At 46.5% G+C, this 24,325-nt stretch overlaps 1 protein-coding gene across 3 annotated transcripts in view; it reads left to right on the top strand.

The window, feature by feature from the left end:
* The first annotated feature begins 1,903 nt into the window (after positions 1 to 1,903).
* Positions 1,904 to 24,325, top strand: part of ULK1 (unc-51 like autophagy activating kinase 1) — an 82,270-nt gene continuing 59,848 nt past the window's right edge. Inside the window, exons 1-6 of one of the 3 annotated variants that reach the window (XM_086623241.1) lie at positions 1,904 to 2,042; positions 2,197 to 2,390; positions 3,236 to 3,328; positions 3,421 to 3,462; positions 18,713 to 18,745; positions 19,578 to 19,614. In XM_086623241.1, the coding sequence (XP_086479367.1) occupies positions 1,994 to 2,042; positions 2,197 to 2,390; positions 3,236 to 3,328; positions 3,421 to 3,462; positions 18,713 to 18,745; positions 19,578 to 19,614 (448 nt within the window). In that variant the 5' untranslated portion in view covers positions 1,904 to 1,993. Of the gene's footprint in view, positions 2,048 to 2,196; positions 2,391 to 3,235; positions 3,329 to 3,420; positions 3,463 to 18,712; positions 18,746 to 19,577; positions 19,615 to 24,325 lie in introns of all 3 variants that reach the window. The other 2 variants (XM_086623242.1, XM_086623243.1) reach the window with 2 other exon arrangements.

The following is a 24,325-nucleotide window of genomic DNA, read 5'->3' as shown; positions in this document are numbered from 1 at the left end:
GATCCTTGTAGAGACCTCTGGGTACTTTCACAATTCTTACGCTACTTTGAAGTTCCACTTACTCACTTAGAAAGCTATCCAGTGAGTCTTCAGGCTTGCTTAAAAACAAATCCTGCTTGCTTAGGACAAAAATAAAAAGTCAACAGACAGGAGGCTGTCTTTACCGCCCTGCTCTGTATGTAGCTGCACGCAGAAAGCTCTGTTAGAACCCACGTTTAATCAAAACCAAGCAAAACAGTTTTTTCACAACCATCAGCACGTGAAGGAACAAACAAGCACACGCAGTACCGAACAAAGAACATTCATCACTGGGATATTTTGGCCTCTAATTGAACAGCATTCATATCAACTTCCTCCTTCGCTCAGCACGAGGACGGCGTGTCTTTGCCGTGCTAGGAAAGCAAAGGCAGAAACACCTGTGGTCACTAGAGATTTTACCGCGGCTCTTGCAAGAGCACGCTTGCTAACCATGGTGCCCTGGCTGTTTTCCAGTGAAGGGAGATAGCCGATTTCTAGGCAGGCAAAATCTTGTAAGATGTTTCAAAACATTTTCTTCACTTCCTGCCTCAAAGTTTTGCAACTGTTATGTTCTGCATTAGAGACAGCAGCTTTTAACAACTGGTAGAATAAATTCCTGTGTCTGTCATTTGCCAAGTAGCTTGATTTTTTTGCAAGTTTGATGACGTTTGCCATTTTTAGCGGTTTCTGTGAATAACCTTATGACTTTTCCAGTTCCCACTAAGGACTAGGTAAGAACTGCTGGAGTTTGAGAGGTAGATTACCACCAATCAGGCACTGCTACTTTTATATCGCCATTTGGTATATGCTGTCATTTTTCCAACGAAATTCGAAGTGCGGGATGGTAGCTGAACACAAGTTATCCAGCAACCAAAGGCAACAGACCGCAGGCCAGATGTTTTATCAGTCAGCTACGGAATTTGTGTAGCAAACAAGGCCTGACACCATGAGGTGCTGCTTATGCCTAATTTTTCCAGAAACAGCAATAACTGCAGCAGCTCAGCATCATGATACGGAGCACCCTTTGATCCTGCCCGTGTCTGCAGAGCCGCTGGTGTCACAAGGGCAGCGCGTGTTTGGTGTTGCAGTGCTGATACGGGTCGACACCCGGGTCGGTACCACGCAATTGTGTAAAAAGCAAACTTCAGGCTGGAGTGCGTGAGCAGGGGCGCTGCCTGCGAGCCACGTTGTTTTCCCTACAGCTGGAATATGATGTTCTGCTTTGGACGTTTTGATAAGGATGCAGACGAACTGGAGCGAGTATGCAAGTGGTCTAGATACCACTGCAGCTGGTGGGAGCTGGTTTGGGCAGCCTGGAGCAGGGGATGGGTCAAAGATGTTAGAGGTTCCTGCAACGGAGGGAATGACCTGCAGGCACGTACCCACCGGGCAAAGCTGGTGGGTTACTGCACATCGGGAGATTGACGATGGCCCCCCCAGTTCCCAGCCGCGGGAGCGGCGGTGCGGTGGGACACGAGGGACCGCGCCGGTGACTCAGGGCCGCCCGCGGGCGGCGCCTTTAAATGCGTCGGCTCGGCCCCCTCTGCCTCAGGTGGCCGCCGCCGCCTCCGCGCCCGCCTCCCGCACTGCCGCGCACCGCGCCTGCGCCGCGGCCGCTGGGGCCGCCACTGCTGTCGGCCGCGCCGCGCTCCGCTCCGCAGAGCTTTGTCTGGGCGCCGGCGGGACCCTCGGGGTGACCCCGGCCCCGCTGTGTGCAAGCGGTCGGGGGCGCGTGCGGCCCTTAAGGTGGACTCACGCTTAAGGTGGACCGTGCCCGTAAGGCGGACTGGGCTTTAAGGTGGATCGCGCTTAAGGTGGACTCTCCGCGAAGCCGCGCCTGCGAGTCGGGGAGGGCCGGGCTCGGCATGCGGAGCCCCGCCTGAAACGGCCGCTGGAGGAGCCGCGCCGGTCTGTCCCGAGGAAGAGATGGGGAAGGCCCGCTGCTGAGGAGCCAGCTTCTTCCCGGCTTCTAACAATGACCAGCTCCCGGCCGCTCTGCAGGAAGAGGCAGCCCATGGATGAGGGCGAGGTGGGGGAGAGGAGCCCGGCGCTGAGCCGACAGGAGAGAGGGTCCCTCCGCCAGCGGGTTTCCGACTCCTGACTGCTTTTCGGGGGGCGGTGTGGGGGGGTGACCCGTTGTGTTTGGATCGGGAGAGGTTTGATTTGCTTTAAAGGGAGCTCCTTCATCACCGCCATCCTCCTCCTCCTCGTCCCTTTGCAGCTCTGAAGCCGTCCCGGCCGCAGTCTCCCCGCCGGCTCCGGGGACCCCCCGGCGCAGCGCCATGGAGACGGTGGGAAAGTTTGAGTTCAGCAGGAAGGACCTGATCGGGCACGGAGCCTTCGCCGTCGTTTTCAAAGGCAGGCACAAAGAGGTGAATAATATTTTTTTTTTTTTTTCCCTGCCTTTTTTTTTTTTTTTTTTTTTTAGCTTAATTTTTCGTCTGGCCCGAGCTGGGCACCGCGTCCCGGTCGCCCCGTCCCTGCTGGGCTGCGGCGGCTATTCTTAGCCTGGGCATCAGCCCCGGGCTCTGGGGCAGCTCTGCTGGTGGTAGGCATGTTTATTATTATTTGTTGCTGTTATTCTGGAGGTTTTTGGAGGGGAAGGCGTGTTCCCCAGCAGGACCCGGGCAGGTGGCTTCACCTTGCGGCTGGCCAGAGCGGGGCTGGAGGCCAGCAACCCGCCGCGGAGGTGGCCGCAGAGACGTCCTGCTCGCCAAAAGTGGCCCTCACCTTGAAATCAGGCAATCAAAAATCCCCCCCCCCGCCATCTGTGAAGTGTGTAGAGGGCTTTGCTTTGTGCTTTTATTTTGTGTGTCTGTGGAGTTTTTTTTCTTTCTCCACGTAATTTTTGCAAGAGGAAGGGAAATCGCTCACTGGTAAATAAAAAGAAACCAATCCGGCAGTGGATTTGCCATTATTAGGGCTTGGGATAAGCCGTGGCTCCTACAGTGCGTTTATTTCTAGTGATTAAATAAGAGGATAATCATAGTATAAAGTAGTGACAAAAACCCAAACCTTGGCTGACAAGCATAATTCGGGAAAGGACAAGTCTGAACAAGTGAGGGATAGGCATTAGGATATAAAGTGAGAGGCCTTTACCGGGGCTGCAAGACACTTCTTTCAGTAGTGGTTGTAATCTGTTAAGAGGCTGCTTATCCTAATGTAAATTAATGGCGAAATTTACATTTATTATTGAATTACATATGCACTCTTTCAGAAACCTGAGCTGGAAGTAGCAGTGAAATGCATTAACAAGAAAAACCTCGCAAAATCTCAAACTCTGCTGGGCAAGGAAATAAAAATACTTAAGGTAAAAGTAGACTGACTTGTTTTCTTCAGTCTTTGTTCTGTATGGCCTTTGTTTGTGCTCCTAGCTTATGGTCTTTGTTTTGCTTTTTCTAGGAATTGAAACATGAAAACATCGTTGCCTTGTACGACTTCCAGGTAAATACATTCAGTTACAGCAAAGCATTCTGGATTTGGGATAGATTGAATGGAGCTTGTGGAATTTCAGTTTTTCACAGAAGTTTGTAATGAAATATGTGTTCTTGGGGAGGAGAAAAAAGTCTTCTGATAAGTTAGGGAAAGATAAACACGGCTGAGCAGATTGTTTATTAGTTGTTGTCTGGACCACAGAACTCTTAAGGCAGTTGGGAGCTGAGGTGGGAGCTCCTGCTCCCAGGATGTTATGTAGTGAAATGCAGCGTAGTGAATATGCTTGTATTGGGAGCTCTTAAGTTCTCAAAATGTTAGAAGTAAAATTAAAGTAGTTATTCTCGGCATGCCTGCCTTTTATTTTCTTTCTTTAGTCTGGATATAATCCCTAACAAAATTTCTTTTTCCTAAAGTGATGTAAAAATAGTGCGAGATGACTTTGTAGCATATGATTGTCTTCAGTTCCAGAGGATTTTTATTTGCATTTTTCTGTTGTCCTTGTGGCAATCACTAAGTGTTAAAAATTGCAGCAGACATTTTTAGATTATTGTGGTTTCCCGCAGTTGCTTTTTCCTTCAAAGTCAGCTCTGAAGATCTAATCTAAGGGGCTGCAACCTATCTGCTCTGAAACCCAAGTTATCCAACTACTTCCCCCCCTCCCTTGAATTTTTAGCTCAAAAATCCTGCTGGATCACGGGGCAAGTTTTCTTTGACATTCGTGATGCTTTTTTAAAAAAAGCCGCAGGATTTGAAAGCCTAAAATGGAACTCCTCTGTGCGTGGATGGAGGGGCTGGTGTGCGGGACGTCGGTACCGCCTGTGCCGCCCGAAGCCCTGATGTTTGCGCGTGACGGTGACCGCCGGACCCCCGGGTGGCCCTGGGGTGGCTTATCTGGAGCTGCCTGCTCTGTCCCTGATATCACGTGTCCCGCAGGCCCTGTGTTTGTTGACATTCCTCCTTCTCCCGTGGATTGGCTCCGGTGGCCTCCACGTCACCCCGAACAGGAGTGCCAGCCGGTCGGTACAGCCTGTTCGCAACGCCTGCCGGGTGCTGTAGTCTGCCCGCGTCACCCTGGCCCCACAGCCCCCCGGGGCTGTGCGACCCGCCGTGTCCCTCTCCGACGGGGCAGGGGGTTATGGCGAGGGGCTGCGGGGGGCCGGATCCCCGGAAGGTGCTTAATGCCTGGCGTTGTTTTGGCGAGAGGTGGGCATGGAGGGTTTCAGGGTGCTCTGGGAGGGAGGCAAGGCTGCTGGGAATGGGATTGCTGCTTGGAAGCATCTCTCTAGATGAGAGGCCAGCGGTGCGTTGCTCCTGAACCAGTGTTGTGAGCTGGTCTTGTGAAGCAGTGACCACTTTTGGCCTGATGCATGCTGCAGAGTAGCTGGGAGAGCTGGGGAGGTTTCCTCTGGGCACAGGCCACTTGAGGCATTAATCTCCTGTTTTTTTCATTCTCCTTTGTACCTTCTAAGTTCACTTAGTAACTTTAAGTTGAGGGAGTGAGTGAGAGTCTGCTCCCATGCTTCCTCTATAGTTTGCATTTGTATGAAGTGTTATGCTGCTGGATTTGCTTATTGCAGATCTCTCAAAAGCTTTGCTCATGTTCTGTTCCTCACTCTGCTTCAAATAACTGCCTAGTAGGAAGTAGCTCAAAGACATTTCCTGCAAAAGGAGTGATTTCATCACTATTACGACTGCAGCAATGCATTTTTCTCCTTAGGTGATGGCAAACGAGCTTTGCTTAAATTCTGTGTATAGCAGATAGCCAGAAGCTGTGTAAGAGACCACAAAACAGGAACTTGAGAATGGTCCTGGGCTCAAGGCATGCCCAGGTATATGTTTAGTTACCAGCGTTGTCAGAGACTGCTTGTATGACCTGAGTAATTTGTTTCTTGGACAAAATGAGGTGATTTAAGTGGCACTGAGTTCTGTATAGTGCTATCAGGGTGTGGAGCCTCCTCTGCTGTTCAGTGGTGGGTCATCAGACACAGTCTGATGCAGTCCCCCTGCCTAGGTTGTCTGTGTGGATGTGTCTGAGCATTCAGCCTTGCCCTGTGTCTGCTTAGGAGCTGTACAGGAGTACGTTACCTGCCAAGGCAAAGGTGCAGTTTGGTGGAAGGCTGGCATCTGCCTGCAGTTCCTCACTTTGTGAGAAATACTGCTTATTGCTTGCCTTGCTCCTCCGATACAAGATCGGTTACCTCGCTCATAGCTGCATGTATGTTTACCCTTGAAAGTGTCACAGTTGCAGTTAATTGAGCCCTTGCTTTTAGGCTTTCTAAAAGTGAAGAGGCTTATTCTTGTATTACAGCATCATAGAGGGGAAAAAATACTTCCTGTGAATCTTAATGTTGCCCCGTAGCTTTGCCTATCGTTGCATTTTGTGTTGTGGCTTGCTCTGCACCTCCTGTCAACAGGGACTTCAACTTTTACTCGTGTGTTCCTTACACACAAGGAAATGGTTGCCAAAACCACAGCGGCTGTAAGCAAGTGATTACACCCAATGATGCTTTCGTTTGCGTTTTCCTGGTTAAAAACTAATGCTAACCAGACCTCATACAATTCAAGATTTTTGATGTAATGCCAGATTTGCCCCAGACAGACCCTTGGAGGGCTGATATTTAATACTGACAGCAACTCTCATCCTGGCACACTTATTTTATCCTTCAAATCCGGGAAAATTGCTGTGTTCCTTCTCATTTCATAGATCTTTGTGATATTGGTTCATAAATAATGACAAAATAAGAAGCTTCCTAGAAATAGATGATACTGGTGAATGTTTAATGCGTAAAAGTACAGTGTCTGGACTTTTATAGATCCCTTCACTGGAGCCCTAAGAGCAGCATCATTACATGAGAATGGCTCGCAAAATGAAATATGCATATTCCCATTATCGTGTGCTCATCTATTAATGAGAGGTGCTGTGAATAGTCTAGGAGCCTAATGTGAGAACCCCTGCACTAAAAGAGGATAAATCATATTGTTTTGCATTTCTAAAAGTACTGTCCATTTAGTGTCTGTATGGAGTTGTGGTGCGGATCTTTCCTAGGCACAGGAGATGTTTGACATAAAGTAAAAACTTTATTCCACCATGTGTGGAGTGCATCAGTTGCTACTGAACAATCCTGGACTCCTCAGCTGGCTTGCAGAGGGGCTGGAGTCGAGGTCTTCAGACTGCAGTAGTCAAGGGGAGTACACTGATTTAGATGGACATCTGGATACCAGAAGTCTTTTTCTCTGAAGGTAGCCAAATAAGCTCTTGTTCCTTAAGGTGGAAGTTAGTGGCAACAAGGATACAAATGGTGATTTCCACTGGATGAGGACTTGGTCTGGAAATGAGTTTTCTTGGAAACTGGGTTTCTAAAACTCTGAGGATTGGCTCAGCTCTTCACACATGTTGACACTGACAGCTTAGCAGCACATGGTCTGATGCATGGGACTTATTTGGTTTCTTTTGTGATTCAGGATGTGGACTCTGAATCTGTGATCAGAGACCGCTTGATTACCTGAGGGGATTCAGTGGTAGGAAGGTAACTCTTGAACTTGTCAGATCCTGGAAGCACTATGTGCTCGACAGCTTCTTCCAGCACTAGTAAGAAGTAGGTTCTTACATGTAACGAAGATGTTTGGGGCAATGGCAGGTCCTGAGTATGCTTGCCTTCCCTGTGCCCTGGGAGGGCTGGTTGAGTATGTGTCAACTGAAGATCTCGCATGTGGCTGTGTTGGTGCTAGGGCAGAAAATCTGCTATTTCTGGACATAAGTCATGCTTTGGATGTTAGAAAGTGTTTTCCTGCATGAAACAGGAAGAAGGATTATTTTACTGGCATGTTTTCCCTAGTTGTGTGCTGTGATCTGAGCTTGCTGCTTAAAGCAGCCTGGCTATGACTGTGCTTGTGTGGATATCAGGTGAGGTGTTTTGGTGTTTTGTTTTTTTCTAATTTTTGCATGGGTGGGTTGGACTGGTTGTAGAAACAAAGCTGTTAATGTCACCCAGGGCACAGTGCTGATTCAGCCTAGGTTACCTAGGGGTCTGCTTTCCATAATTTTGTGTCAATTTAGCTGATTGTACTCATCAGCTTGAGATGAGTTGAGAGTAATGCTTAACTCGTGCAGTACAGACTCACCAAAAATATTTCTACTGGGGTGACTGTATCACCTGGAGCTCCTGGAGGCAAAGAACACGGAGTCCTTGCAGTGCAGTTTTTCTTGTGCACATGGATTAAGGCATGGCTGGCAGAACAAACACTTCTCAGCTTAATCATCAGTCACCCTGGGTTGGTCTTGACAGCCAACTAATGACAGGCTTGTTCGATTATCGTTGTATAGAAAGTCCTTGTGATCAATAGGACCACGGCTGTTGGGCTGTGATGCCCTGTTGTCCTGTCTGCACCATCATCCTTTTCCAACGCGGAGCCTTTAGCTGCCAGTCCACATCTTGTGTACGTGCCTCCTGCTGTCCCCTGGGACCTCTGGAGCTCTGAGTGCGGCAGTGTCCTTTGGTGTGCCCTCCAGCACCGCTCGCTTCTGCTGCAGCGCTCTGCTGCCGAGTGTGATGTCGGATGAATCAGTGTTGCTGCAGTGTCACCTCTTTGCCTCACCACCTCTCGTGCCACCTAATGCAGGATCTTCTGTTCCTCAGGCACTGCTGTTCGGGTGCCCCGTCTTGGGAGACAGGGCTCTGCTGTGACACTTGGAATGACTAAGGAGACACTGTCAGGGAGATCACGCTCCTGAGGTCAGGCTGCCTGCCTGGTTAAATCCTGTTTTAATTCCATCCCCGAGCGAAGCTGGCAGGTTGCCTGGTGAGTGGGTGTAAAGCACAGGCTCCTCTGAACCGCCAAGCAATCCTCTTTCTGTTTGCGCTGCGGACGAGAACGGGGTGTCTGCTGTCCTGCTCCGTCAGCATCCTCGTGTCTGGTGAAGGGAATCATTCTGTTACTGGAGATTGGATCTGGCTTAATTTAGAGCTAGAAGGGGAAAAGGATGGAAAACCCAACCACCCTCTGCCAGTAGTTTTGTAGGATGAGACTTGAGAGTTTCGTGGACCAGAATGGCTGTGTTTATTAAGAATAGAGAATTTTATAGTCTTGAACTTCTGTTTAATGTTGGCTTCACCAGCTGAGCACCCCACTGGGCAGGTCACAGAAACATCTAGCAAATGTTGACCACTAAATATAGACCTCAGAGGAGTCATGGGCTTTTTTTAGAGGGAGTGGTCTTGTTGCATTTCTGAACTTATGATCACTGTTTTGCTCATCCTGTGTGTAAAGCACATACCTGTGTTCCTCTCACATGATTAAGATGTCATGGAAGAGCCAGCGACGTGGAAGTTAATAGCCTCTAAAGCTCCTGTGGAAGGTAGCATTACTCAGACTATAATGACAGATTAAGGAATGTTTCCCAGGAGTAATCGGAAACTGGTAGGCTGTTGTGTTCACAGTTTGACAGCAAAGCTTTGGTAATGGCTGAGGTGCTATTGGTGCTCCTCTTCTTGAAGTTCCATCAGTGTTTCCATTATGAAAACTTTCGCTTTTTAAATCCTTGTGATGATTGAATGTGTGTGGTTGGAGTAAGCACAGCAAGGGAGTGGAGATTTGGGAGATAGATGGGAAGAGGTGCCTCCTAATCAGTGGTTGGGTGGGACTGAATTCAGTTGGAGAACCACTGTTTGAATTTCTTTCAATATTTGTAGGTCCAAACTAACACCGGGTTAAAAGACTGAATTTTTTGAGAGGACTGGGTTTGACCTTAAACTGGGAAATTGCAATAGAACTGTGTATTGCAAAGGCTCATCTTAATGCTCGAGTATACATAGCAAATTGAGGATAATCAGTTTTTCCTCTCCCTTTCTTGCGCCCCTTGTCTTCCTCCCCGGTGATACCAGCTGAGAGCTTTTGCACAGGCAGACTAGCAAACAACAAACGTGGGGTTAGTGTTGGTGGTAGGAGTCTGAGCTGGATAGCTCTGGTTTGTTTAGGGGAAGCTCCTGGAGAAGCTCTGGTCCTCTGAAGTGGACATGTCTCTTCCATGAGACAGACTGACTGTCTCATGGCACACAGCAGGATATAGCGGGAATTGAGAAGCTAAGCACAGGGGTGGTCAGCAGAGGTGGTGGTCTTTGGTCCACAAAGTCAAGGAGAGAAGGTTTTTGTTTTCAAAATAAATATGTATTTTTTTGCTTGTTTTTTGTTGGTTGGATGTCCTGTTTGGTTTTTGTTTTTTTGGGGGTTTTTTTTGCTGTTACTCATGTTTATGTAGCAGAGGTAAATGGCAAACTTGATGGAAAGTGAGTATGAGTGATGTGGTCTTCCAAGGCAATGTTTCTTGGGTACAGACCTAAACACACTTGGCTTAAGAGAAGCCATCTTAATTGCCTTCAGATGTTATGGTTCCTGTCTGAGAAAGTTAATAATAAACATCCACAGCAGAATCAAGATAGCTTTAGAGCTTGTTTTGTGTATAGCAAAGGAGTGCCTTGACTGTGGAATGTCTCCTGCTTTATGATGTGCAGAACCTGAACACCACCATAAAAATAAAGAGATGCTCTCAAAAGGCAAAGTGAGGATCTCAAAGCTGTGTTTGTTTATTAAGCAAGGTTGTTTCAAGGGGGTCTGATAGAAATGAATCAAATTCTGCATCACTGGTTGCTTAGGGCAATAATGTTCTGTCTGGCTGCTGGAGCACCTGGCTTGTCTCCTGGCATCAGAATAACGAGGAATTAGGTCAGCTGAGCTGGCATATTAGAGATCAGCCAGACAGTGTAGTTCTGGTGGAGGGGGAATTTGAAGATGCAGAATTTTAAGTCGTTAGAGATCCTATTTAGCAAAGCGTCTTACATCTCCAGGAAGGGAAGGCTTCCCAGCCGGCTCGGAACGTGCCGGGGGCCTGGGGTGTGAGAGCTGGAAGTGCGATGGGAACCCCCATGGATGGCAGCAGAGGTGAGGTGGGGTCAGGCAGGGCTGCGACACAGCCCTGCCAGGCTGCTTGGCGGGTTTGGGCACACAGGCTGTGTGTTTCCTCTGCGAGTGTGCTGCTTAATGCCACTGTGCACACAACTGGGCCGTTGGGCAACTGTCTCTTGGCAGGATTTTTCATTTGTGTTTGGCTGATGTTTTCTTCATCTAGAACTGGCAATTGTAGCCAGCCTTTTAAATATGTTAAAACATATTCAGTTCCATTTGTTGTTTTTTTTTTTTTAAATACTGCAGATTTGAGCCCATATTGCTCTGCTTTCTGGTAATGGGATTATTTTTTCCCCCCCTCTTAAATTAAGACAGCTTTTATTTGAAAACCTATGCTTTTTTCCTTTACACTCCTTGTTACAACACCTTTGTGCTGCAACAATGTGTGTTTGTTTTCTTAAATCTGGTAAATGATGTATGAAATAAGTGGATGTAAAGGAGAAGACTTGCAGAGGCCAGGCAGGCAGCTGCCATGGAAAACCTCGTGGGAGTTGAGCCTTTAATTTCCACAGTTGCATTAAAAAAATCTCCTTCAGGATGTCAGATTGTGTTTGGGATATGCTGTTAAAAAACTAAGCTGTTCCCAACTTTATTAGTAGAACTACATTAATCGGTTCTAAAATCAAACTCCCAGATTGTGTGGCTTTGCTTGTGTTTGAACATCTCTCAGTAAGTGAAGATGTCTGAGTGTGTGACTAAAACTGAAGTGTTCCCTCTGTAGCCTGCCTTGTCCACCTTGAACCACAGCACTCCCCTCCCTGCTCCTGCTCTTTGGGCAGGTTTGTAAAATGCAACTTTATAGTATGTGAGGGTTTCATTCCAGTACACATGGCTGAGCTTAAGGCAATGGGGAATTCAACCTTAAATGTTCATTTCATACCAGGACTGTGATACAGAACGGAGGTGAGGAATGTGGAAAAGCAAATCAGATCTGCAATGTTTCTGTCACTGTTTTTAGAATTCTGAAGTCTCCTCTCTCAATAGCGTTAACGTAATGTGTTGCCATTCGCAAAAATGAGTTTGCTTGTGTTTAAAGAAGCTTCTAGGTCTTATTCTGCCTGTTGGCAAAGGGGTAACTACTTCTTTCTGCTCCATGTCAGAAAGTCGAAACTTTTCAAGATTCTGCTGCTTTTTTCCTCCACTATTTCTTATCCTTGCTGGGCTGCTGCAGCTGTTGTATACGGACGTGACCTGCGCTGCTGGCTTTCCAACAGGAATGCCTCCCAAAGGGCTGCCCAGCTGGGAGCACAGACTGGTGTAGGTGGTGCAGCGTTACCCCCAGATGAAACGTGACTGCTGTAAGAAGTGATTGCTTTTCAGCGTCCTGGCAGTATGAGTCTTCAGTTTGCTCTGATGCGTGTTTTTGGTCTTGCCTTGAAGCTCTGTAACTTGTGGAACCTGCCGCTTTGTCTCTATGCTCTTATTATGACATTAATCCTACGTTTTGGTTTCTGTGGTTAGGCTCAGATGCAGCTCTCAGCTTTGACTCGCTGTAGTCTGTTGCTCTGCAGAGGCCCAGTCTGCCTCCGAAGGAGAGTCGTGTTTTCCTGTTCGAGCTCTCCGCAAGCGCCGTAGCCATCAGTCATCCAGCAAGTGCATTGAGTCCCGCAGTGAACTTGTGCGAAGCCGACAGCAGACTGCCCCGTCCGTGGGCTGTGGCAGGCACTGCAGCCTGCTGCTGCCTGCAGGTAGGAGTGGAGAGGAGGAGAGAGCTGGGGCTGGTCTGAAGGAAGCTGCAGAAAGCTCATGTCCGGTGGAAGAGATGGTGAAGTTTCTTCAGATCACTTGAAGATCAAGCTGTCTCACCAGCAGTCCTATCGTTTGTCTGTGGTGGTATTAGCTGTCTGGCAAACAGTAGCTCCATGGACATGACGTTGTCGTGTTTGTTTTTTGATGTCAGACTTTTAGGACTGTTGCCAGGGGGATGGGAAGTATTTTCCCTCCCTTCCTGAAGCCCATGTAGAACCAGAGGATAGCTTTCCTGCTGTTTTAATGTGCCCTGGAGTATTGACCTGTCCTGAAACGACTCATCTGTTTTATAAGCAGAGAATATCGTAGTGCCTGGAATAGTGTAACACTGGCCCCTTGGCATCGTTGTTCTGGTCTTACAGAACTCGATCTACTTCAAGGCTGGCCGTAAACTACCTCTCTGCTGCAGGGCCTCCCTTCTTCCTGCCCTATGCCTCCACTGGTGCTCCACATCCTGGAGCAAGCTGACAGGTCTGTAGGAAGCAGAATGCAGTCAAGAACCAATGAAGAAGTCAGTGGGCATCTCTGGGTCTTGCTGCTTATGCTTATTGCCTGGGATCTACGTGAAGAAATTAGGAACCCTCATTCTTGTGAGAAGTCAAAGATGTGCTGACCATGATGATAACATTTTCCAGTCAGTAGCAGTATGTTTTATTGCTGCTGGACCTGGATGTGCTAAAACAGACAAAGATACTGAGTAGGCTGTTGGATGGTGGGTTTTGTTGCTTGTGTATCATCCCCTGAACTGTGCATATGTGTGACTGCTACTGTAGCCCAAGATTTATCACTTCCAGTGTAGCCCATATGCAAAAGAAAAGTGGCTGTTGGTTCCTTATACTGTGCTAATTCTCTTGGTGCAGGGTCTTGCTGGCTGCACAATTTCAATCCCAAAAGTCTGTCCTAAAATGTGCTTTTCTTTGGCTGTGAACCTGCGTCTGGCTTTGAGAAACATTTTATGGTATTGCATGTCTGTGCAGAGAGGACATTATAGTGCAGTGGATGAGTACTTTCCTCTTCTTTCCTCCTTTTCTTCCTTAATCTCAGTCAACTGCTGTGTGTTGAATTGGAAACCTGCTTGATATGTTCCTGACTTCATTACTGGGAAGGTTCAAAAGGAGTGGAGAGAACGGCTAGGGCCACAGAATAGAAAAACACAACAGGCTCTGAAATAAGTTTTTCTTTCCGTGTGAGGTCAAAAGGCACGTGAATATCTTCTGGCTATTTACCTTAGATCTGTATTGCAAAGGGTGAGCATTGGTAGGTGCTCCCACAATTCAGATTGATGTTACTATTGTCTTTTATCTTGGTTCCGTTCAACTAGTTGCGTCAAGAGATAATCCTTGCACAGCTTGATGGTTTCCCTTTCCCTCTTTAGAGATTAGCGTGCTCAAGCCAAGCGTGAGCCAGAGTGAAATAATACCAAGAGATTTTACTGTTTGGAAAGTTTCTTCCCTCTTTCAAGAACAGGGGCTCTGTTTCCTGAGCCTCGCCGGCTTGGGAGCCCCTGCCTTAGCTAGAGGCTTTCCAGGTGTCGTTGGCCCAGGTGTTGGTTTCTGTAAAGCAGAATTGTGTTCATTGCAGCCCATGTTTGTGACTGCAGTGCCACTGCCAGAAGAGCGATGACTATGACTGGACATCATAGGCTAAAAGGGTGCTGGCTCCATGAGATCCTGCTGGCCAAATGGCAGGATGCGGTGTGCTGCAGTTCTGCTGCTGCGAGCGGAGGAAGTAGCATTTAAAAAAAAAAAAAAAACAAGACACAAAAAAAACCCAACAACAACAAAAAAGAACAGTGGAAAAGCTTAGCTTTCGGTTGGCGTCAAGTTTATCTTCCACTGTCAGACCCTCAGCTTTATTTTACACTTGTGTTGTGTTGGTACCATTGGTGAGTCCTAGCCCCGTTTGCAGAGATCTGTGTGCGGCGGTTATCTTTGCTTGGCAGCTGCTCTGGGTGCTGGTTGAGAGGCAGTGTTGAGCTGCACATGGTAGATATCTTCTGAGAGGCACAAAACAGGAACCTTTGCCATTGGAGGAACACCAACAAACAGGTGGTGGTACACTGTTCTTCAGGAGAGTAGCAAAACCAGTTTTGAGGATTGAGTCCATATGGCTCCTCTCCTGTAGGCAGTAGGAGCCTTGCTGGCCACGCGATGCCCAGCACATGGACGTAACAGTGGAGATATGTTTGTCTTTGACATGTTCCTCCTGCATCCCCCAGTCTTCCTAGAAAAGAGGATTTGTGTGAGGTGGAAGCCATTCTTTGCTAGTTTTGCCCCAGTGTCTATCACAACAGTGGTCTCACCCAGGTTAGTGAGAACACTGCACTTCCAAGAGAGGTTTTGGAGTGTTGTGTAATTAAACTTCAGCTCTTTTCCCTTCCTAAACATCTTTCTAAACTTGGTGGCAGGCTAGGTGCTGGGCTGGAGCACAGAGGAGGATTTCTCTATGGAAGTTTCCTCTTGCAGACTTTTTAAGCTGTGGTAGGAGGATGACTAACTGTGGGTACACCCAGACATTTCCCTTTGGACACACCTAAACGCACACTTTCCAAGAAGAGGATCATGCCACCTTCCAGTACGGGTGGAGAGAAAACTTAAAGGGAGACAGGACTGCTGGGTCTCGGTGTCTCTAACGCCGTCCTGGGGCGATTTATGCTGTACTGCTAAAGGAATTTTCTTCGTTTCTTTGTCCTCCGTCAGCAGATGTGTGTTATTTGTAGACAGTAGAGGCTGTTGCCTATTTTTACACTCAATTAAATTGTAACTTCATTGCTGGGGCCCCTGCTGCAAGAAGTACAAGTCAGGCAATGATCCAGACTGATTAATTATCAGTGTATCGTCTTTGGCAGAGGCCTTTTGGTGCCGTTGTGGAGTGTGGTCAGGGTACTGCTGCACTTTGTGATGAGAAGGAAAAATTAAGAGGTTGCCTCTATGCTGTTCTCTTCGTCAAGCTTATTTAGTGACAGGATTAGCCTTGGCTGCCCGGGCTGGCACGTATGAGTGAGAGGTCCAGAGTAAATTATCTGTAGCGCTTCTTGGACATAAGCCTCTGCAGAAATACAACAAACTGTAATATTATTCTTGTTACTGTTGTGGAAATGAGCGAGTTGGGCATTTTGTTTATTTGCAGAGAGACTGGTAGCCTGCAAAATTTGGCATGCAGTATTTTTTCCTCATTTTGTTAATGAACAAACCATAAATACAGTGGAAGGATAAAAATGGAAAAGAAATAGTTTCTGCTTCTGACTCAGCTTCAGAAAAGTCCCATCAGCCCATTTGAGAAACCAGAAATCTCTTTAGACAGTTGTGTCCATTGTGACTTCGGACAAGCTTTGAAACAAGAGCTTGTTTTCAGGGTCCTTCTTGAAATAAATGTTTAGTTTTGTTGGCAAAACTCCTACAGATCTGTTTCTGGTAAGTGTGTCTTGAAATGCTGAAGTTGCAAACGTGGAATTTGTGTCATCCTTGCTACAGGCGTCTGCGATGTGAAAACACACTTGCTGAATGCTCCTCTGCTGCAGTGGGTGTGCGTGCAACAGGGTGGAGAGGGCTGCCTGGGGGGCCTGAACGTTCAGAGGGTGCTGGTGCCAGGGAATGGCTGTGGGAGCCACCTCTTTCTCTTCTAGAAGCCTTCTGGGCATTGCCCTCTTATCTCTTCACCCTGTGTTGGTGGGATAAAACCACCAAGGTCACTTTGTAGCTGGGGAAGTGGAGCAGAGCATCTCCCTTGCCTGTGTAGGTCCTTATTTAACCCTGGTCACTGTACACACTGGCTGCCAAAAATCAATTACTTGCTTGATGATGTTTTGTTTGCAGAGTCTTTAAATAACGTACAGTGGAAAAACAACCAAACTGTGCAGTGTACATTGCTGTTGGCTAATAACTTATTACAGATATCTTTTGGACTTAACTTTGTGTAAGCCAAGCTTTGTCTTTGTTGTCTATCTAGGTAATACCATACTAAGCTTCCCCAAACCCTGCTGGCACTATACACAGTCATGCGTAGGGGTGCTGAGCTGCAATGATCACAGCACGTTTAGATGAGAAGTGTCTATGAAAAGTGTTGCTGTGGCAGTGATGAACTCGGTGTGGGCTGCAAAAACCACTTCAGACACTCCCTGCGTGCCCAGCAGTTGGACTGTGGTGAGCTCTGCAGCCCCACAGCCGTTCCCTGAGCAGCTGCGCCGCGCTGCTGGTGTGTCCCCGTGTCTTCTGGTACATCTGTGTCTGAAGCTGGCAGAGAAGCGAGAGGCCTGGGAGCCTTCCCATTATCCTTGACCTTCCACTGTTCTTGCTAAGGGCAGCAGGAGCTGGTGGGGCTTTGAAATGCTTCTGAAATTTTTCCCCCAGTGCTTTGTCACATGCAAAGCTTATGACGATGCCTGGGGTTTTCTTCTTGGGCTGCTCCCTGGGCTGGTGCTTCTGACCACAGACTGGTGTCCCACTTCATCTGAAGTGTGTGTGAGAGTGGATGACTTAGCGTGTGCTGCTTTTAAATGCAGAGATTGGGAAACAAGACCTGTTTAAAGCAGTACTCCTCATGCAAGGAAATGCAACAAAAGCCCTCTTGAAGTATCACAGAAAACTGCTTTTTGGACAAACAAGGAAACCTTCAAAAAGCTCCTCTGGGCTTGGCAGTGAGAACAGCGGTGAGAGCCGGGGACGGCCAGCCCCGGGGTCTGCCGAACGCTCGCACCGGGGCAGCCGCGTGGGCCAAGGCTGCCGGATTGCCCATGCTGTGAGCCGCCGGGGGAAGGCGGCCCGTGCTGCACGCAGCTCCAGTCTCAAATCACAGCTAGTTCAGCTTCCTTCCCTCTTCCTCCAACCGGTCTTCCAGCAAGCATCTGAAAACTCAGATTTCATGTTGTGAGGTTGAGAGAGGCCTGCAGGAGAAACGACGGGAGGTGCTGAGGGCTCGAGGCGTTGACAAAGGCAGTTAGTTGGTACAGGCATGACGGGAGGTGGAGATGAAAGGGGCTGGGAGCAGGCAGCGGAGGCTGCTTGGAAGCTGATAAGGCTGGTAGGGTGGATGCTGGGGCTTTTTGAGACTGTAGTGGAGCTCGGAAGAGGAATCAGGCAGGCGGGTGTCTAAGCAGCCTGTGGGTAAAGGCGTGCTGCCCTGCAGCTGTGGGAACGGGCTGAACTCTTGCTCTGCTGCTGCTTTCAGAGCATCTCCGCTCCCCAGCTAATTGCTGCCTGCGCTTGTCTGGGACTGGGGCTGGAGTTCAGGAGTGGCCCCTGGCACACAGGCTTTGAGTAGTAGGTCTGCTTCTGCCTGACTTCTCTTTCAACAAGAGGATTTAGAGTCATTCGCCATTCTGGGTCTACCCAAGACTGAAACATCTGGCTGTTGTTATATTCGTTCTCTGCTGGTGGTGCGGCAGCTCTGCTAGACTAGTGCCAGGCTGGTGTTGGTGTGTGGTGCACAGCCACCAACGTTCCTAACACAATTCTGCAGTGCGGTGTGTTTGGGAGACACTTCTCTGCAGTATCTTGTGCCTGTACGGTGTGTATACTGCCTTGTACATGCTTCCTAAGGCCAGAGGGCCGGTGGAGAAGATCAGCTAAGGCTGGAGGTAACCTCTCAAGATTGCAAGAAGCATCACAGTGCAGCACCAGTAGCAAACTTAGGAAGAGGAGCATTTGGCCTGGACTTGCTGATTTTGACCCTTATGATAATCCAGGAAGCTTTAGCCACCCAATAATAGCACTCTGTTAATGGATGTCTAGAAATGGGTTGGTCAATGTTGCGTTTTTGACCCGAGATTTTTCCTTTTTGCCCTCGAATCAAACATGCAAGAGTATGTAGTGACAGGACAAGGGGCAATGGATTTAAATTGAAAGAGGGTAGATTTAGATTGGATATAAGAAAGAAATTTTTCACTCTGAGGGTAGTGAGGCACTGGAACAGATTAACCAGAGAAGTTGTAGATGCCCCATCCCTGGAAGTGTTCAAGGCCAGGTTGGATGAGGCTGTGGGCAACCTGGTGTAGTGGAGGGTGTCCCTGTCCATGGCAGGGGGGTTGGAGCTAGATGATCTTTGAGGTCCCTTCCAACCCCCTAACCATTCTATGATTCTGTGAATTTCTTGGGCACTTTTCAGCTGTGGGGTTGAATTGCAGGTCCCAAAGCTGTGTTGCTCTTATCTCTCTGTTCAGACCAGCATTGCTCATGTGGGAATAGCTGCTATAAAGGGCCGTGTTAAATGTAGAAATGATTAAGGCTCTAAGATAGTAGTGTGCCAGCATCTGCGTTGCATGCCGGAGTTAATCCTAAAAGCCAGAAAGGAACATGAAGACCCAAGCTACAATATGCGAAACTTGCTTGGTTAAGTAAGTGCACACACAGAAAGGAATAAAACGCTTAAATACCTGGCACTTTGAAAGTAAGCAATCCTCCAGGAATTAATCTGTAATGAAGTTTTTCCCCTCTTTTCAGTCTGAATCATACAGAGCACAGTTTACCCGTTTAAAAAGAAATGCAGCAGTTGTAATGCATGTGAAATATTTCAACACATCAATCCTTGTTTTTCCTGTTTTCTCTTTCCCCAGGAAATGGCAAACTCTGTCTACTTGGTTATGGAGGTGAGTGTATATCTCTTCTTCTTTTTTTTTCCCCTCTCCTTTTTTTACCCCCTTTTTTCTCTCTCTTTTCCTTTTTTTTTTTTTAAAAAAAAACCCCTTGGTTTAAACAGACCAGCCTATTTTGTTACACAAGTAGTGCTTTCTGCTTACAGTCTCACCTGTGATGCTTTTGCTCATCTAATCTCCAGCTGCATGCATTTGGGAACTGGAGCAGTGTGGGTGACGATAGCAGCCAGGGGATTTTTTTATATTGCTGCTGAGAGAAGGTCGTGCTGGCACAGGTTTAATCAGTCAGACGTCTTACCTTAAGGGTTGGATGGGTGTTACTGGGTAGTGTCTGCTCCAAAGATATATGGAAAATAAATTTTCTCCACGCAGCTTAGCTGCAAAGCTTTTGACTGTTTTCTTTCCTCTGCAGTCTTTTCTCTGAGGTCTTGTTGACTTTCCTTAATTATATGGAATGTGATATGGGGAATTTCAGTTTTCAGCTATGGCTGCTCCCAGATTTTCCTCTACCAGCTTTTCTGGTGGGCTCTCCAGTGGTGACGCTTTGGCTTTGTTCTGGTTTTATTTTCCTCTGATGCGTGTGCACACACATGGAAGCTGGTTAATGCTGGTGTGTCATAATGCAACATAACATGTAGGGGAAATAGGACAGAAGAGAAACCTACTGGAATGTTGTTAGTTTTTCCTGCCAACTTATGAATACATATTTTGATATATGTGTGATTATTTATGTTTAAATGCCAGGAAAAGCCTGCCACCCTAGTGGTTTACTGGTTTTAATCTTCGATTTGCCTTGCAGTAACTGAGCTATCTCTTCTGTTTGCAGTACTGTAATGGTGGTGACCTGGCAGACTATCTTCACAGTAAGTAGAACAATATGGAGAATATCCTCTGTATTCCGAGGAAAACACTGACTGTTTTAGCTCATTAAAGTTGCTGGGGTTTGTGGAAGATCGAAGGAAGCAGATGGTATATAGTTTTATTTTAATTCCTGCAAAATAATAAGAGCATCACTGCTCCTCTTCTAAGAGGTTCACCCTTGTTAATCATTAGAAAACTGAGAATCCATGACAATAAAAGCTAGTCTGGTAGTCTTTCCTATGTAGGTCAGTGGTGACTGTTGTCAGTAGTTGTGTATTTTAGTTACAATGGCCTTAGATTAAACATGTTTTAACACTGCCAGGGACATGGTTTGTCTCTTTCTTGGTCACTGGAAAAAAGCTATTTATGCTTAAGTCTTGCAGTTCTGTAGGGTTGGATTAAAATAAAATCACAAGAGTATATTTCACTTTCTTTAAGTTTTCTCCTAAGGGTGTTCCCACATCTCAGAACACATTTCTCACTTCAGTGTATTGAGGCTGACTGTAGTGTAGCCAGCAGTGTTGTGAGGGTGATGAAAACTCACTGGAGGTTGGACTGCAGGGTCTTGTGGGAACCTAGCACAGGTATCTGTGACTGTGGTGCCCTGAAGAGCCTTTTGGTGAGACCGAAGTTTGACTTTGCCATCAAATGGAATGAAACAGGCTTTGCATGTTGCCTGGTGGTATTGCTGGGACTCAGGCTTTAATATCCTGAGCTATTTTTCAGTGCGGGCCACTGCACAGGTACAGGATCACAGCCTGTGTGAAAATCACATTGCACCTGCGTGGTAGCAGGATAACATGTTTAATGAGTTGCTTAGCTGCAGTCCGACACAACCTTTATTTTCTGTTGGCCTGACTGTATTTTTTTTTTCTTAAAGTAGCTTTCTTGTTGTTTTGCATGTTAACTAGAAGATTACTAAATGTGAAGAGACAACTTTAATCTCATTTCATCTGTGGCTCTGGGTCATGGTTAAAAAAAGTTTGTTCACATTGTCCAAATTAAAAGCTAGTCAGCTGAATAATAGTCAGGCTTCTTATTTGAGGTACACAATGCCTGGAAACAGCAGAAATTGAAGGATTAAAAGCTAAATTTACATTTGCCCTGCAGCTAGTGTTGGTATCCCTCAAATGATTATTTAGGGCTTGATGCTGCTGTTTTGCTCTCTATTCATACAGGGTAAAGAATTACATTTGTGGACTTTGATTTTCAGAAATAGTTTAGTACTTGAAAGAAAATGAAATAATATTCTACCTTTCATGTGTTTTGTTTGTTTAAAATGTGAGTGAGAGAGAAGTGACTGGCATTTGTTTTTTAAAATCCAGGTTTAGTGTGCTTTGTCTTAGATAAATGATAGTGTTTTGTATCTGTGGGGTATTGCTGTGCTTTAAAAAGAGCATCTTTGGTGGTGGTAGAACGCTGTTATGAATGAATGCCAAGTGAAAATGTCTATTTGGTACCTTCTTTTTCTCCATGAGTACAAGTGCAAATTTTAATAATGAAATGCCTTTGAAAAATAGCCCAACTTCAATTTTACCAGTGCATGGGCTTTGAAAATGACAGTTTTTAGCTTTCATGCACATGACATGAACCTTGATGTTAAAGCACTGGGCTGTGGGCTCTTGTTGGCAAAGCTGTATATGTAAATAAGAACATAGCTTCTGGCTGAATAATTTATGGAAGTGTGAGTTTATAGAAAATCTTCCTGTTCATACTACTGCTTTTATGTGTACATTGTCATCTTCTCCCTTCCACCAGCCCCCACCACTCCACCAAAAAAAAAAAACAACATATAGTGCAATTAGCTATCCTGTTAATACAGCTACCTCCTTGATTATCAAATGAGACTGTTCGGGGAATTGGTGAATGGTTTGAGAAAGTGACAATGAATTGTATTTTCTAAATAAAATTCAGTTTCACTCCAGTTTGGTTCATTTGAGTGTTGCCTGGGGTAAGACTCAATCCTTCTTTGCCTGAGTTAATTTGAAAAAGTTACTGTTAGCTCTGTTTTTACCAATTAAATATTTTACCTTGACAACAGTAAAGAGCAGCTGTTCTGACTGGGAAATTGGTGCTTACTTTTATTTTAACTCTTAACATCTGTGTGCCTGTAGCCAGTAAAGAAAACCCAGCAGGCACAGATTTCCAGAGGGAATAGTAGTCAGTAAGGGACTGCACCAAGAAAGTTACTCCCATCACTGCAGCAGAGATCTGGATCTTCCAGATCCCAGAGCCTAGATACAAGTGTCAGCTTTTGCATCTCATGGCTTTTTCCATTTTACCACATGCTCCTTTGGGGTGTCTTCTCTCCCAGCTACTGCAGGTGCTCGGAGTGCTTTTGATGGTAATGATTTTTCTTCCTGAAAACTCATCTTAGAAAGTTTAGATTTCTTCCAGCGTTTTTCACTGGTACACAGGAGGCTCATCTCTATTGAGTGGTTATTGTGCTGCTTCAGTTATTTTAATAATTGTGTGATGATATTTAATTGCAACATCTACTTTCCCACTGACTCCTCAGACGTTTTTGCTGGTAGTTCCTGTAACACTTAGGCAAGCTGCACATGCAAATCCCCAGTTTCTCATTGAACGAGATGCTCGTAAGCTTCCCAATCCATTCTGTCCTCTAATTACAAGCGTTAGGCAATGTGGTAATTCTGTGTTGAATCCAAAGGCACTCTAATTCCCCTTGCTCTCATAACTGGAGGGACGTGCATATGTGCATGTTTCAATGCAGTATGTGTTCTGGCTGGGTTACGCTGTTGGTCAGCCCCATCTGTTTGATACAACCCACGGTTGCGTGTGTTCTGCTAAGCACGGTTTCTGTGGTGGTGTTCTTGACTGGCACAATGCAGTTTCCCTTATGATCGGTTTCTGTGGATGCTGCTTTCGTTTAAAGCCCATCATAGGATATGTTTTGAGCTGAGAGTGGCAGATTGCTGCTGTGCATGGTAGAGTTGTGGGAGGCGTTACAGAAGTGACTGTCCTTGGTACAGCAGTAACTGGAATTCGACAGCCTTGGGTACTCATGAGGTCAGGGCACACTGATCTAAAATTTCTTCCTAAATTCCTTAAATTGGCATTGACACAGGCTATTATGGACAATCATAAGTGCATATTCATGACCTTCCTTAAAGCTGCTTCTTGGAGAGTGCATCTCTGTGAAGAAAACTTCATGTCAGAGCAGGGTGTTTCTTGGTTTGACCATGACATGTGCAAGGAGCTGTGATCCAGTTCATCCCAAGTGGTGTGTAGACTCCTTTGTGAACAAGAGGTGTGAGACACTACTGTGTAACTTTTTACCCTCTACAGCTCAGTGATGAAGAATATCTATGATAAGGCTAGACCTGTCTGAAGTAACTCTTCTGCCTTGTACAGAAGACTTCACAGGAGTCACACTGGCCGTGTTCTGCATGGGTGGAGCTGGGGGAGTTACAAGACAGGTCCCAAATAAATCAGCTTAGTCTCTCAGACTTCGGCATGAATTGGGTTGGGCCTGTATTGAAGAGATACTTGTGGCACCTGTGGGTAAGAGCAGTTCTTTTTCTGAAATAACTTTTCCGAAATGGAGTTGTCGTGTCACATCAGCAGGTATACTCCGATGCATCTGCCCGCGGATCAACTGACAAGGGCTGTTTACTACAGTTTACCTGGCAGCCTCTTGGCAGATTGAAAACATCTCAGCACAGGCTGACCAAGGTCCTTTTTAAGTGGTTTCATCCTTTTCCGACGCCTCAAGAGCTGCAGGGTGCGTGGGCCCCGCATTGACCTGCAGTAAATATTTGCTCTGATCTACTGACCCGTGGACAGCCGTTCCCAAGGCAGAAGGCTGAGTGCCTCGTCACTGAAGTGGAGTCTATGAAAATAAACACAGGGATCTTGTTACTTCTTAGTAATGGCAAAGTAAGGCTTGTGAAACAGCGTTCTCTGCAAGAGCGTGTTGCTCACCACAGACATCCACGGGGATGTCTAGACTTCAGTGTGGGCTTAGTGTTTTGCCAGCACTTTTCTGGTGAAGATGAGAATGTCCCTTTTTTACAGGGACAGAAGCAAAAGTTCCCTATTTGGAATGTAGCAAAGAGTGAGTTGTTTCATTCTCCACTTTTCTCTTTTTTGGTGGCACATAAATTGAATGAGTCTTTTGTGTCTTCTCCCTCCCTCTGTCAATGGTAGCGGGTCTAGAAGATCTTTTATGGACCAATATCCTGAAGTCACTGAAAGTGTCAGTTGTATTTATGTCTCTGTCCTTCAGTTGGAGATTGCTGCTGTCACTTGATAGACTGATGGGCTGAGAATGAGAGATAAGGACTCTTGTTTTTCTGTGTTACAGCGTGTCTGTTAATGGAGGGAGGTAAAAGGGTATGCCCCTACGCTCCCCAGGTAACTGACTGTCCCTTCTCTGCTACCGACGGCAGCATCTCGATTTCACAGTCCTACCTTGCTGCACTACCTGGACCCTCTGGCAGCATTAAATATCAAGAATCCAACAGACCTCTGTCTAATTCTGCCACAGTAGAGGCACCAGGGGAATCTGTCTGCAGGCTCAAGACACCAGCTTAGATTCTACACGTCTGGAAAACAGCACCTTTGCAGGGCTGAGAGTTTGTACAGACTTCTGTGAGGTGGAAAAACTGAAATTCTGCAGAAATTAGTAGCTTAGAGGCCCTTTTCTCTTTGGGTGAATGGATTTTTCTGATCTTGGTAGCGGTGGGTTTT

Source organism: Tauraco erythrolophus, chromosome 19, assembly GCF_009769465.1.
Source record: "Tauraco erythrolophus isolate bTauEry1 chromosome 19, bTauEry1.pri, whole genome shotgun sequence".
Taxonomy (NCBI): Eukaryota; Metazoa; Chordata; class Aves; order Musophagiformes; family Musophagidae; genus Tauraco; species Tauraco erythrolophus.
The sequence above is the reverse complement of the archived record's forward strand: the minus strand, read 5'-3'. Positions and strand labels throughout refer to the sequence as shown.